The sequence below is a fragment of the Phascolarctos cinereus genome, unplaced genomic scaffold (assembly GCF_003287225.1).
Source record: "Phascolarctos cinereus isolate Bilbo 61053 unplaced genomic scaffold, phaCin_HiC Scaffold_726;HRSCAF=1367, whole genome shotgun sequence".
NCBI classification, from domain to species: Eukaryota; Metazoa; Chordata; class Mammalia; order Diprotodontia; family Phascolarctidae; genus Phascolarctos; species Phascolarctos cinereus.
This window is the reverse complement of record NW_027556098.1, coordinates 213,810,423-213,824,852: the sequence shown is the minus strand read 5'-3', so window position 1 is coordinate 213,824,852 and position 14,430 is coordinate 213,810,423. Positions and strand designations below refer to the sequence as shown.

Below are 14,430 nucleotides of genomic sequence, written 5' to 3'. Positions count from 1 at the left end.
TCGAGATTAGCACCAGCTTAAATGGTTTTTCTTCCCTTTTCCTTTTTTGTTTTGAGCAGTCATTGCTCTGGGTCTATTTTGGAGGAAATGGCATTTGGTTTTGCCTACTCAACTCTGGTAGGGGCAGCTTTGTTGAATTTTTAACCCCCTGACCCACTCTTAGGTCTGGCAATTTGCATGTTGAGCCACTCAAGAAATAAGTAGAAATCATTAGGGTTCTTCATTTGAAGCACTAATGGTTTAGAAAGTCACTTGCACAAAAATAAGTCAATTACATAAAATACATTGGCTGTGAAAATATAAAATAAATAATATAGAAAGTCATAGTACTGCTTTGGTAATACACCAAGAATCTTGCTGTTACTCTTGGTGATAACAAAAGACAACAATAAAAGCAAAAAAAGCTGGAAACAAAACTGGGTGCTCAATGACTGGGGAATGTCTGAACAAACTCTGGCATGTCAATGTAATAGAATATTTATTGCTCTACAAGAAATGATGAAAACGAGGAATTCAGAGAAATGTAGGAAGACTTGTGCACAACGATGCAGTGATGCATGAAGAACCAAGGGAGCAAATACATAATGACTACAAAACTGTGAATGATACCAGTACTAAGAGGTAATTGAACTCTGATGAGTTGTAATGGGGAATCTTGATGCTGAAGAAATGATCATTAAAAATAACTCCCTTTTTCAGTAAAGAGGTGGTAGATCATAGATGTGGAATGCACTTACACTCTCAGACATGTAGTCATTGTATTGGTTGGTGTTACGTAAATGTTTTCTTATATGGAAGGATGGGGTCATAAACAGGGGTGGAGTTTGGGGGAAAAACTGGTATAAAAACAAAAGGCAACATGAAACTTTGGATTTAAAAAAGAATCTTGCTGTTAATAAGCAGGCTGGAGAACATACCTCTGTCAAATGCCATTTTTACATCTTCGATAAGGTCACTAAATCCTGAGACTCTGTAGAGTCCTTCAGAGTTAAGACCTGTAAATGAAGAATACATGAGCCAAATGAAATAGTTTAGAATTATGTGCTCTTCCTCTGAATTCTAATTTCCTTTCTCACTTCTGTGAGGGATAAGTAAAATGCCAAAAAGATTTGCTCAGAGAGGTGAGCATTAAAAACTTAGTCATATTTTTAATTCTAAAGTAAAACCACTTTATCTCATCCTTTAACCCTGACCTACTGTCAACTGAGTCTTCATATTTAGTTCACAATCACTTTGTAAAATTAGATCAAATATGGTAAGCCTTAAGGGAAATAACAGTAACAGCCCAATTATAAAATAACTTTAAAAAACTAAAAAGAACATTGAGATTAGCTGCATTCAGAGAACCATGGCATTTATAGTCTGGTGTAACCCCCTAGGGATAGAATTAGGGTGCAGATCCAATTCTTGGCTAGTATTATGTTGATTGAGCATATTTCGTTATCTTCTTCAGACCTAAGAGATCTAGAGACCTTAGAAAAATGGACAGATATTTACAAGTCCTTCATGTAGCAAGGGCCTTCACAATAAGCAAACAATGTTTGTGGAAGTGAATTTCAATTTGGAAATAGGGAATAAGATATTTTTGTAGATTGGAAATAGAATATTTAAATCTATTTTCAAAGTAAATCTTCTCGTAGCCAGTCAACTATACCTTGAAGTGCACCTTCTAAAGTAATGGTCATGGTAGTTAATTTCAGGCTTATGGATCATCTGCTGTGTAGATTATAGGATAACTCTCTTTATTCCCCACTCTTTCCCCCATTCCTCAAGAAAAGATGAAAATCCGGAAAAGTAGCTTTGAAGAACAAGAGGGTGTCCATAAAGCTATTGGGACTCAAATTCAGGCAAACCCCTGGTAACCTAGATCAATATAAACAGATCAAGAACAAAGCAAACCATGAAAGAAAAACATCTTACCTCTAGATTCAATTTCCCTAATGCACATGTCGACCACCATTGGCCTTTTAGTGATATGTGCTTTTACTAGTGTTGTAAGGTCACAGCTATACACTTTTTTGACGTGCTTCAGGTCTGGTTTACAGTCATTGGGGACCATCTTGGAACACTGCTTATGAACATTTAAACCACAATCTAGAAAAGGAAAAAAAAAGATGGAAAGAACTCATTCTTGTGTGAATATTTATGACCTGATTGCTTCCAGAGTATTCTAAGCAAATTAGCTAAAGGCAACTACTCTCTCTTGTATTCATTTTTAGCAATGTAACTAGTCTCATTTCATCAGACCAGGGAGAAGAACATTTTCCCCAATTTATACTCATGTTTTCTAAGTCACTGAAAATCTTGATTATACTTATATGCTATATTTATCTAAAGTTGTAAATGAATACAAGTGATTTGATTTTTCTTTGTTACCTTTTTACCTTTTACCTTTTTTTAACCTGTAGACAATCATTATCAATTATAAGGATAACTGTAGTCGTTTGATAGTTTCACCTCTATGAATTAAGAATATGACTTAAATGTATTCCTAACTCTTTAGTTCACGGGATCCAAATATTTTCTAGATACAATACAAATGGAAAAATACAAAAAATATTTCTGACATACTTGTGTTTCTTTATTTCAGGGCAAGTATAATGAAATTTTAGGGCTTTTTTTTCCCCTAGAGGGCTTAACAAGAATAAAGAAGATCTACTTTCATAACATTAGCCAAAGTATGTTAAGAACAATAAAGTCTCAACTGGAAGAAATTCAATGACAACAGCAACAAAATTACCTTCTTTAAGTCTTTGCATGCAATCTATTAATATTGTTAACTAAGTGAAAATCTAAGAGTCGACCTTTTGTGAACCCAGCTGAAAGTGAACCAATGTACTCTGGAGCAAAAACATTATAGATTACTATTAAGCATAACTTTTGGTTGACTTGATTAACTACAGTTATTTCTTGGTAGTCAACTGAGCAAGACCCGGAATTGAACACTCTATGTGGATGTACCACATTTCTGGGCTTAGAAATAATAAATTAGATGATAAATTATATTTGAAAGTTACACAGGTAAGTATGTAGGCATATCCCAAATTAAATAAAAATGATAAAGACTCATAAGTAGCTCTCCATTACCTATAGTATAGAGGGCTTAAACTTATTTTTGGATCCAGAATAGAAGCAATGGGTTGAAGCTATTGTGGCAGATTTCAGTTTGATGAGAAAGGAGTAGAGTTTGGGAGAGGGGTACTTCCCAATAATTAGAGCTACCCAAAACCAAAATGTACTGCTTTTTGGGGGTAGTAGGTTCCCCATCACTGGCGATCCAACTACTTATTAGGGTTGATGTAGAGGGTTCAGGTTGGGCTGGACTAAATGACTTCTGAGATCCCTTCAAATACTAAGATTCTGAGCAAATACCACTTCCTCACCCTGGCATTTAAGGTTCTCCACAAATTGCCTTCAACCCACCTTCCCAGACTTAATCTTTTGTGCCTCTTCTGTGGATTCTACATTTCAGCAAATCTGGACTTTTCACTATTTTAAAAAAAAAATCTCATCCTGCCTTCTTCTTCCTCCATGCAGTCCTATCCCTGATGCCTAAAAGAGATTGCCCCATATCGCTGTCTGATGAACTCCTTCTACTCTTCCTTTAAGGTTCAGCTCTACCTCCTCCATTTAGCCTTCTTCAATATCACCACCTGAAAGTGATCTCTTTCTTTAAATTTCTTATAGACTTTTTTCTGACCTCTCCTTTGTACTTATCACATTCTGTCTCATATCATACTTAGTTGTATATATTACATCCCACCACCCCCTTAGGCTGTAAACTCCGTGAGAGAAGGGACTGTGCTATTTATTTTTGGACTGTGCTATTTTATTTTTTTTACCTCTGTGTCCCTGGCACCTATCACAGAAACTCATAATGGTTGCCTAAGAAATACTTCTTGAACTGGGTTCAACAAATATTCATTGAGCATTTCTCTCTGTGTATGTATGTATGTATGTATGTATGTATGTATGTATGTATCTATCTATCTATCTATCTATCTATCTATCTATCATCTATTGTTATGTCACATACAGTGGAAAGCAAATGATCTGTCTCTCTTAGCCCACTAGTTTGTAAATGAATGAGCAATAGGCTTAGTGTCAAAGATTTCACAGCATTCCCACCATGGAAACACACTAGCAGTGGTTTGCCTGAATGCCTCTACGATATTGTAGCCCAATCTGAACCTTCTTTGTATAAATTATTGATTTGATCAAAGAAATGCCCCAAGAACTTACCAGTCAAAGATATTTGCAAGGTCTTTACTTGATAAGTCAAATACTTCCCCATTTTTCCACAAAGGAAAACCCAGTCCAACCTAATATATAAAACCTAAGTGGTCTTTCCCAAGGGTTTCCTACAGGTTAATGACAAAATGTCTGATCAAGCTGTTGTTGCTTTCCCTGAAAAAAAATTTTTATTTTCAGTAATTTTTCTCACTTAATGTGATTTTGGAGTCTCTGTGTATCATACAAAGTGATCAACATTTTGAGTGAAAAATAAACTAAGTTTTAAGCTTTAATAACTTAAAACTACACTAAGATTTTTGGGACATCATGTGTTGGTAGAGGTTTGTAATCCATAACATATTAGCTAGAATTTTACAATCAACCACATCAGATAATAAAATCATTTTCTATATGTGAAGTGCTCTCTAATTTTCGACATCTATTCCTAGATATTTTTTTATTTGAATTCGAGTTCTGAGTGAAAACAATGGTTGCAATATTTTACAGGATCGTTATTTTGCATGAGAGAAATAATTTATATAAAATTCTAGAGTATTTGTAACAACAGTTTATAAGGTGGTATATTTATATAATTTTATTAAAATATTAACACAATGTTGTCTTCCACATATGAAGAGGGTTGTTTTCATCTGAGCTGTTTTTCCAGGGACAAGTGCCTTTGAATTGATTCATGAATATTTTCTAACCCAGTAATAGATATTACACCCACATTTATTACTATGTACTTTACACAGTAACTAAGGATGTACTATAACATTTTGTCTGAGTATCTCATTTATAGTTCTAAGAAAATTTTGAAATTATAATTCTAAATGCTGCTTACAAATAATTGGTCTATTAAGCTTTAAAAAAAAAGCACATGATGAAACTTAACATACTGTTATATTTCATTACAGAGTCCCTTCCTTGTATGGAACCTCTAAGTTGAAATTCTTTAGAAGGTAGAATGATGGCATTTAAGATGGCTGTTCATCATTATACCACAACATCTGGATAAAAGTCAGTCAAATATCCAGATATTTTGTCCCTATGGCGCTAAATATCTGATATTTGGCAAAACACAAATTTTCCAGTTTTTATCTGGATTCTTTATAGGTATAGTCTTAATTGCCTTTTATTTTAAACTTCTGCCATTCCTAAGCTCATTTGTGACTCAGTGAAAAAGAAATGAAGTCATAACAATCATATTTGGATATATAAGGAAGAGGTAGAAAAGTCTTATCTAAATGGCCATTCTGTATTTCATTAAAGGAAATAAAATCACTGGGAAAATGAACCTGATTTTTGTCAGGTGTAGCATGAAGTTCCTCAGAATCTCAAAATACTGGCAGAGTCACTATAATAAAGCATCCTTTTATTTCTTTAAGTTCATTGAACAATATAGCAGTTCTGAGCTCTCTCAGAAAATTGCTGTTTCAGAGACTGGCAGGATATCAATACTTCAGGTGGTCAATAAGACTTTATTTTTTTTTTATACTTATTTATAAAGTCATATAACTTCTGTAAGATTCTATTTCTCCTCCCAGGGAAGTGCTATACTATAAATAGTAGGTGGTAAGGGCAGAAGAGGGAGAAAGACCATAAAAGTAATTTCTCTTCACTGAGTCAGGATTTTTAGGTTGATATTAAACCACATCTTTTCTTCTCCAATTAAAAAAAAAGCATATTAAAATAGGCATTAAAAAGCACAATTTAAATAATACTTTATTCTTTGAGGATAAAATATTGGGGAGGGTAAAAATATCTTATTTGGAACACTCAACTCAGGCCACCTTTTTATATGCTCCAAGCCTTGAATTCTCAGATAGAAATTATGTTTCAAATCCAAGAAGCTGAGAAAACTTTTGAAGAAAAATAGTTCATGCTGATTTTGTCCTGTTAGTGGAATGAAGTGGTAACATCTCAGCTCCCACGTTGCAGAACTAAGAAATTGACATTGATCCTGCCCTGTGCCCACAAATTAAAAATTATTGGGAATAAAAGTTTTGTTTTCAAACTTTTGGTTGCTCCTCCAATAGAATGCCAGCTTCTTGAGGGGAGAAATTTTCATTTTTGTCTTAGTGTCTCCAGAGCTGAGCACAGAGCCTGGCACATAATAGGAATTCAATAAATTCTTGTCAATTAATGATTTGCTTTATATAAAAAGTAGCAGTTAAGTATGAATTTACACATATTGGAATAAACATATTTAACATGGAGGAAAATTATTTTCTTGTCCTATTTAGCCTATTGATAGACTTCAGCAACATACGGGGGAATTTTATGCAGAGTTTTAAGCAACTATCTATTAGGTTATATTGACTAACTCTTATTAGGTGCAGTGAATCAATACATTTTACATAAAACGCATTGATTCCATTTTCAAAAACTTCAACATTGAACTGCTAGGATATCTGGTGCGTTATGTTTGAATTTATCATTAGAAAAAACTAAAACCATTTCCTTCAGGGAAGAGCCTAGAAAAGGGTAGACTAAAATAAAGGCAGTGAGATGAATACCAATCGAGTGTGTGTGTGTGTGTGTGTGTGTGTGTGTGTGTGTGTGTGTGTGTGTCTGTGTGAAGTTAGAAGTAAATGCTAAAATGCCCTTGTTATTAGGATGCTTAGGAAAAAGGCATGCACATGACAGTGCACAGTTGCTAATTTGGGGTCTCATTAAAAAATGACCATGCTCCTTAATTCCTTTGATTTTTTTTCTGTCAAGGAACAATGGCAGAAAAGAAACTCAATCTAAGTCTTGGCAGATAAGGATGCTTTTCAGAAGGGGAAAAAGAACCCCTTAAAATCTCCATGGACATGAGATTTTTTATGAGTTGTTTGCTTGTTTTTCCCCTCCCTCTCTCGTTTGCCTTTCTTTGTGTTCCCAGTACTTAGCACAGTCCCTGTCACACAATAGGTGCTTAATAAATACTTGCTGATTGACTGACACAAATGTGAATTTCTTTAACCCATAAACTTGCTTTTCCCAAGTCCTACATAATGAAGTGTGTATCTATTTGAGGAAATTGTTTATGTTCTCTGATCAATGAAATAGGTTTCAAACTTTATTTTCAAAGGCCAATATGCTTTACTGTGATAAATATTGCAGTAGCAGTAGCAGTACCAACATCAGGGCTAAGCCATAATTACATAATCCATAGCAACATCATTTTAGTAGCTTTAAAGAAAGCTAGAAGGAGGGAGAATTCTGGAATTGAGAGATTAGGATAACTGATTTTTTTCAACGCCTGATTCTATAAAGGCTATTTAGTGATTCATACTGGCACCATTGGCCATGCTGCCTTGTCAAATGCTCCTGTCAGCGGCTGGATGCTCAGCCCCAAGCCCACTACTGTCCCCTCAGTCTTGAACTGGACAGCATGCCTGCTGAGGCAAGAGCAAGCAACCATTAGCTGTACACTCCGATTGCTTATAATAACTTTGCTAGTCTGAAGGCACTGTTCAAAAAACGAAGGCAAAATTGATGCCTGTGGCAGAACAAGGCTTTCCAGATCCTTCTGAACTTCATTCTGGCTTGATGGCCCCTTGATAAAAGGAACTAGCCCAGAGGATCTGGATTTCATAAATGCTTCTATCTTCTGATAGGCAGTGGCCTATTATCTGTCTCTGGAGTTATTTCCCATATGCTTGGATCACCTCTTCCCCTCTGAATTCTGTGTGTTAGAAACGTAGTGGGGATCATGTGCAGGGGTGTTTCATAGAGTACCTTAAAGAGGTAGAGTGAGGAGGCAGGGCTTTGCCTGGACATGAGAAACAATTGTTATGGAAATGTATGTAGTCAGTTGTCATGGAAAACTGTGAACTGATTCTGAGTCAGATTCTTCTTTTTTAAAGGTTGATTTGCTCTTAAGCTTCAAGTTAACGAGGTTCGGATCATACAGACAATACCAGGGAATAATGCTTCAAGGACATGTTATAATGCAGGTGAACCTTTTTATGAGACTTCAACTTCTAGTGCATTTATTCCTTTCACTCTGCACCTTTATGTCATTTTGAAATAACAATTTAGACAGCCTGTGAGAGCCCTATCCACCATTTCTCCCTGTTCATTTTAAAGGCACCATTGTAGCCAGATGACAACTTTGGAGGGTGAGAACAGACTCTTTCTCCATAGGAGGAATCTCAATTCAAAGAATTAAGATGATTTCCCCCCCCTTTACTGGGGGTAAACTGACTCATAAATAGTGCTCTTGGAATCTTTTTTAGAGAGAATGAGGATGGACAGAAATCCAATTTTCAGCCTTCTTTGACAAAAACCTTCTTATAGTCTGTGGTCAACATCTGTAAATTTCTCTCTATTGGCCTTACTTTAGCAAGGTCCTTGAATAGTTTATGGAGGAAGTTTACTTCACAGTATATTAGAGCTGGAAGAGGCCTTGGAGAACATTTACTACAACCTTGTCTTCTCACAGATTTCTAAACTGAGACCCAGAGAGCTCTATTAAATGACTTGCCCAATATTACACAAGTGGATCCTGGCAGATGCAGTGAACCCAATATCTCCTAACTCCTAGTCACATATTGCTGAAGGATTCAAGGAATAACTGCGGAGAATTGTGAACTAAGACTTTAAAAATATACTTACTGATAAAATAAAATATGATTTATAAATAAGAAAAAGTTAGGTCCCAGAACTTACTGGGCATTTTTGGCAATTATACCATGCAGAAAGTTGCATTTATGTTTGGGATTTCAAAGCCATGTCACAGAAGAAAGAGGGATATTCAGAATGATAAACTTTTCAGAGTGGTCTAAGTTAAAATTTATCAATTTTTCTTTGCTTTTCGTCATCTTGGGCTGCTTTAGAATAAATAAACATACCTTATAGGACATATAGGAAGTAATTTTTCATTTTTATATTTTCAAGTAACATAAAGAAACCTCTTTGACTAAATATTATTAATAAAAATGAAATGATCATTTTTTTAGAAAAAGAAAAAAAGCCTGTGCCAGAATTCAGATTGGTTTTAATAAAGGCCCAGTTCAGAGTACAGTAGTTCTATAGAGATGAATTTCATGTGATTTGAATAACGACTTTATCTCATGTCACAAAAGTATTTCAAGCACTCCCTGAATAAGCCATTTCTTTAGTGGGTGAATCTTAAAATTATAGCAGCACTATAATTCACAAACAGTATTCTTGTGTATACAAGAGTTAAAAATGTTACAAAGAAAATATTAAAGATTGAATGCCTTTTCAGTGTTTTCATTCAAAGGTTTTTTGTGAGTTTTTTTGTGATAAATCAAATAATCATTTTAGACAAATTCACAGATTTTTTTTTGTAAAAAAAAGGTTTCAATCTGATTTTACAATGCCTTAGTGGGGGAAAAAAATCAGCTTAACAAGTTACCTTTAAAATTCAGTTGCCAAGGCAACAAACATAGTTCTCTGTACATTGCCTTTTTTGACATCATTTTTATAAATTTAGTTACTTGAACATCCAAGGCACATTTTAAATATAGACACTTTGTTTTCAACTAGTTTCATATCATTTTCTAAACAAGTTGACTATCCTTCCATTTAATAACCCAGCATCTGAATGCTGGAATATACTGACACTCATTATTAGCCACAAACACATATAATACTTGAGGTCAGAAAAGTGGTTTATGATTTTTTTTTTATTAAGGCCATAACTCTATAAAGAAAGCAATAGGTCAGTACTACCACCCCACTTTATATATAAGGAGACAGGAGAGTCAAAGAAAAGATAATAACATCATAAACCATAGTATGTCAGTATCTGAGCTAGGACTAGAATTCTCAGCCTCGGGAAGTCGGAGCACCACCTTCATGCCTGAACACTGTTATCTAAACCCTATGATGTGTGAAAAGGAAGGATGCTTTCCCCTGAGGAAGTGGGAAGAAAATACAGGGCCCATCCCTTCCCAGTGTGGGAGCCTGAGTGTCCGGCCCACCATGCATGCTTATTAATGAACATTAGGGTTATTTGATGAAGAGAAGAGTGAAGAGGTGGTACCTGCACATTTCACTCCCTGAGCAATGAGACCCCACATAAAGTTGGCACAGTATTCACACCAGTGTGGACCTCTGAACGTATGGACCTGAAAGAGAGTAGAGGAGGGGAAGGGGGAGGGAAGGGAAACACACACAGATGAGGAGGTTGTTTCACAGGCAAAACAGTTATGTTCATAAATGAGCCGCAAAGGCCATGTGAAAGTTGAGAGAAATGGTTGCATACAGTAAAACCTTAATTAACTATGACAAAATAACTCAATGCCAAGGATTTGCTCAGAAAAGCCATTTTCTGAAAAATTTCTTTTCATTTCAGTCAATATCTGGGGCTCAGAAAAAACTCAGTCCCTTCTATCATCTCCTCAAACCACAATGCTGTTAACGAATACTGATGCTTAGCATGATAGTAAATGCTTGTTGACTGATCTCAAGGCATGATAAGATCTTGAATCATCAAGGGGTCAACTGTGTTGACTATACTGTAAAGGAAAGAGAGCTCTTATGTTCTAGAAAGATTTTTAACACCATAGGTGATGGTGGTGGTGGTGGTTTTTAATGGAGTTTCAGGTTAACATTCAGTTGACCAGAGAATATGATCAACCAGAATATTTGTTTACTAAGTATTTGAGTTAATGAAGGTTTTACTGTATTTATTTATCCTTATGCCTGGAAAGGAAATGAACTCTGAAGGAGGGTGGAGAGCTAAATGTCAAAAATCCCAGTAGACATCTACATGTATGGAAAAAAGAAGTATAAATCAGAAGAACTCTTTCTAAGCACAAAATAATTTTTGTAAGAAAAGGAAAAAATGCTAGTGTGACAGAGAAGTGAAGGATAAAAAGTGAGGACATTTATTCTTCTGCTTATCCCAGCAATGGGACTTTTAAAAGGAAAAAAGAAATCACTCATTCTTTAAAATGATTAACAGCATTTTAAGATTTCCAAGCAAGGCTAGAACAAACAAAGTTGGCTAAAAAGTTACATGAGTAAGAAGGTAAAAGGAAAAGGAACATTTTAAAGAAGTTAGTTATTTTTCTTATGTCAAGTTCGCTTGTGATAATTCTATAGATATTTTCTGTAGCAGAAAATAATAGCAGCAAACTGTGAAAATCATAACTTAGTTTAAAAGTATGGACATTTCCCCCAATAAGAATATTTGCCCAAATATCCTAGTGAAAAATAATGAAATTCATAGTCAAGACTGCATTTTCTGAGCAGGTCCCATAAAGAGCCAACCAATGGATTTTTAAGTTACATATGTCAGCATCCGATGGTATTGATATTTACAGCATTATATGTGTATATTGTGGGTGGCCTGAAAGATCAATGCATGACCTACAATCCTTTCTGTTCTCTACACACATGAAGGCCATTGTTGGGTGCATGCCTCAGGGCATCATTTGACAGACTTGTTATCAGTTCCATGATGCTGCAGAGACTTTGAACTGCCATGTGGTTCATAATTCCTTTTATGTTCTCTTGCAGATGAGATTTAAGGACATGGTCCTGAGAAAACACAGAAGCTTCTGGCATGATTAAGGGTGTTTCTATCCTGTGGGTTTATAAAAGGGTTGGGTGGAATACAGGAAGCACTGTTGGACATCTTGAGAATTCCTCCGCAAAATAAAGAGCACACAAGTGTCTTTATTCTGCAGTTACCTCTCCCTGATGGGAATGGGATGGACGGGATGCTATCAGCACAGATACAACCTGCCACAGCATCATGGTTTAACTTTAGGATTTTAGGGAATGTCCCTGGGTAGCAAACTTTCTCAGAAGCCATCTCAGTTCAGAAATGGATAAAACCAATCTGGTGGGTCTATGATTTTATTAGTGTGGGTATTTCCTGCACTGAATCAGAAGGAAGCCTTTGTGACTCTTGTCCAAATTTCCTCCCCATGCTCCCAGAAATCCTTATAGACCAGAGGTTCTTAATCTTTTTTTGCATAATAGGCCTCTTTGGCCTGAGTCATAGTTTCCAGACCCCAGTATGGTGAAGCCTGTGGACCCCTTCTCAGAATAATGTTCTTAAATGTTTACAATAAAATAAACCAATCACATTGAAATATACTTATCACAATATTAAAAAAAAGTTCATGGGTCCCAGGTTAAGAACCCTTGTTACAGAGGATCTAACTAATGGGTTGGGTGCCTTCTTATTGTTTTAATATCGTAGGGATACCAGTGCAGAACTCAGGCTGTCTATCCATTTACACTTACTCTTTTGATATGATTCACTCACCTCCTTTTGTCATCATCTATGTCTGGCTTTGATTATTTCTGGTACAGAATACCAATGTCCAGTAGCCTTATTCAGATACCTTCGATATATTTAGCGATCTTACTTTTATTCCTTTCCAGTTTGCATTCTTGACTCTCTGGACTTTTTCTACCATGCTACAGAAGTCTCTTCACCCCCAAAATTAATTTTACCCTTGGATTTCTTACTTTGGAAGTACCCTTCTCCTCTGTGGCTGTTCCCTCTGATTGTCTGGTTCCTCCTCAAACCTCCGTTTTAAGGGGGACCCCTAGGCCATCCATGGCTTCATTCCTCTACAGGAGGCACTCCTGACTCTTTTGGATTTTCTCTATCTGGGGTTGGGGGGGTGAGGTGGGGATTACTTCATCTTTTTCCACCCCAACCTCTGCTTTTCAACTTTCTTTTATGTGTTATCTTCTCCATTAGAATATAAGCTCCTTGATGGCAGGAAGTATTTGTCTCTTTCGGCTTGTATTTGTATTCCTAGCACTTAGCACAGTGTCCAGCACATTGTAAACACTTAACAAATGCTTCTTGCCTCAATTCGTGCCTCCTTCTCTCCCCTCTCAAAACAGAAAAGAAATTAAAAATTCTCTGGTAAGATCAATAAATATGGTCAAGACTCTCAGTGAGGCTCCTGCACATATGTGGATGTCATAAATTCACACTGGGGTTTTGTTTGTTTCGTTTTGTTTTTGCAGAATTTCATGATTAACACTGTTATAGGACTATTGGCCTAAAGAACCATTTGCCATAGAAGAGTAATAGTTGAAAGTTAGCCAATGCTTTAAGGCTGGTTTATAAAGTACTTTATATCCATTCTCCTATTTGAACCTCACAACTGTATGTGGTAGGTACTCCAGGTATTATTATTAGCCTTATTTTGCAAATGAGGAAGCTGAGGTCAGGGATATTCAATGACTTCCTCAAGGTCAAACATCTATTAAGTAGTGAGATGCCACAGTTAGCTATTACAGGAAGCTTTCTAACTTTATTCTTCACGATAGTAAAGAATATGGTATCTTTGAAATCCTGTGACAGCTTTTTTTTTTTAATCTTCTCAATACTAAGAGGAGAACCTACTTTCTCTGATTTTAAGATTACATGAAGATTACCTGGAATCAGTCTTTGGGGAATTACATTTTAAAAATCTGAGCTGTGGCTGCATTTTTATAAAAGCATACAGAGCCATTTTGATGGTGATAAAAATTTTGCCCTCTCTTTTAGATTATGTAACTTAACTCCCTAGGAAACTGTTCTAGAAACATGTTATCTAGTACTGGAAGCCTATAGATAGTTTATTTAAGGAACAGAATATTGCTTGCTTCTTTTTTTGCATTCTTAATAGGTTATTTTCTCTGCATTGTGACCCCTGTTTCTTTAGCACACTTGCACAGAGGGGTTTAATAGTTTAAAGGAAATTAAACTAAATGGATTATCCATTCATTCCCAGCTCTTAAGCCATGCTGTGATCCTACATCTTGAAGCAGGGGTTCTTAATCTGAGGTCCATGGACTTGTTATTAAAATATTTTGATAACTTTTAAAATATGATTCCTTTGTAATCTTTTATACTTTATTTTATGCATTTGGAAACATTATTCTGAGGAGAGGTCCATAGGATTCACCAGACTATCACAAGGGCCCACAGCACAGAACCTATTTCTTTTAATGGTACCACCACTCTTCTACTCACTTACGCTTGAAAGCTCAGTCATCTTTAACTTCTGCCTTGCTATTACCACCTAAATTTCCAGTTAGCAACAAAATCCTGTCCATTTTACTTTTTTCTATCTTCCTTCCCATCTGTACCACCACCACCCTAATTTAGCTTTTATCTCCTCACACCTAACCTATTTTAATAGCCACCTAAATGGCCTCCCTGTTCTAGACTCTGATCCACTACAACCCATCCTCTGTATTAAAGGAACATGACCATAT

The 14,430-nt window shown here is 35.8% G+C and overlaps 1 protein-coding gene across 2 annotated transcripts in view; it reads right to left on the bottom strand.

Annotated features, from left to right (window-relative positions):
• CHN1 (chimerin 1) overlaps positions 1 to 14,430 on the bottom strand; it is a 278,669-nt gene that overhangs the window by 16,313 nt on the left and 247,926 nt on the right. For both annotated transcript variants that reach the window (XM_020991013.2, XM_020991015.2), the window contains 3 exons: positions 10,235 to 10,319; positions 1,921 to 2,094; positions 918 to 995 (listed from right to left, as the gene is read on the bottom strand). In XM_020991013.2, the coding sequence (XP_020846672.1) occupies positions 918 to 995; positions 1,921 to 2,094; positions 10,235 to 10,319 (337 nt within the window). The remainder of the gene's footprint in view (positions 1 to 917; positions 996 to 1,920; positions 2,095 to 10,234; positions 10,320 to 14,430) is intronic.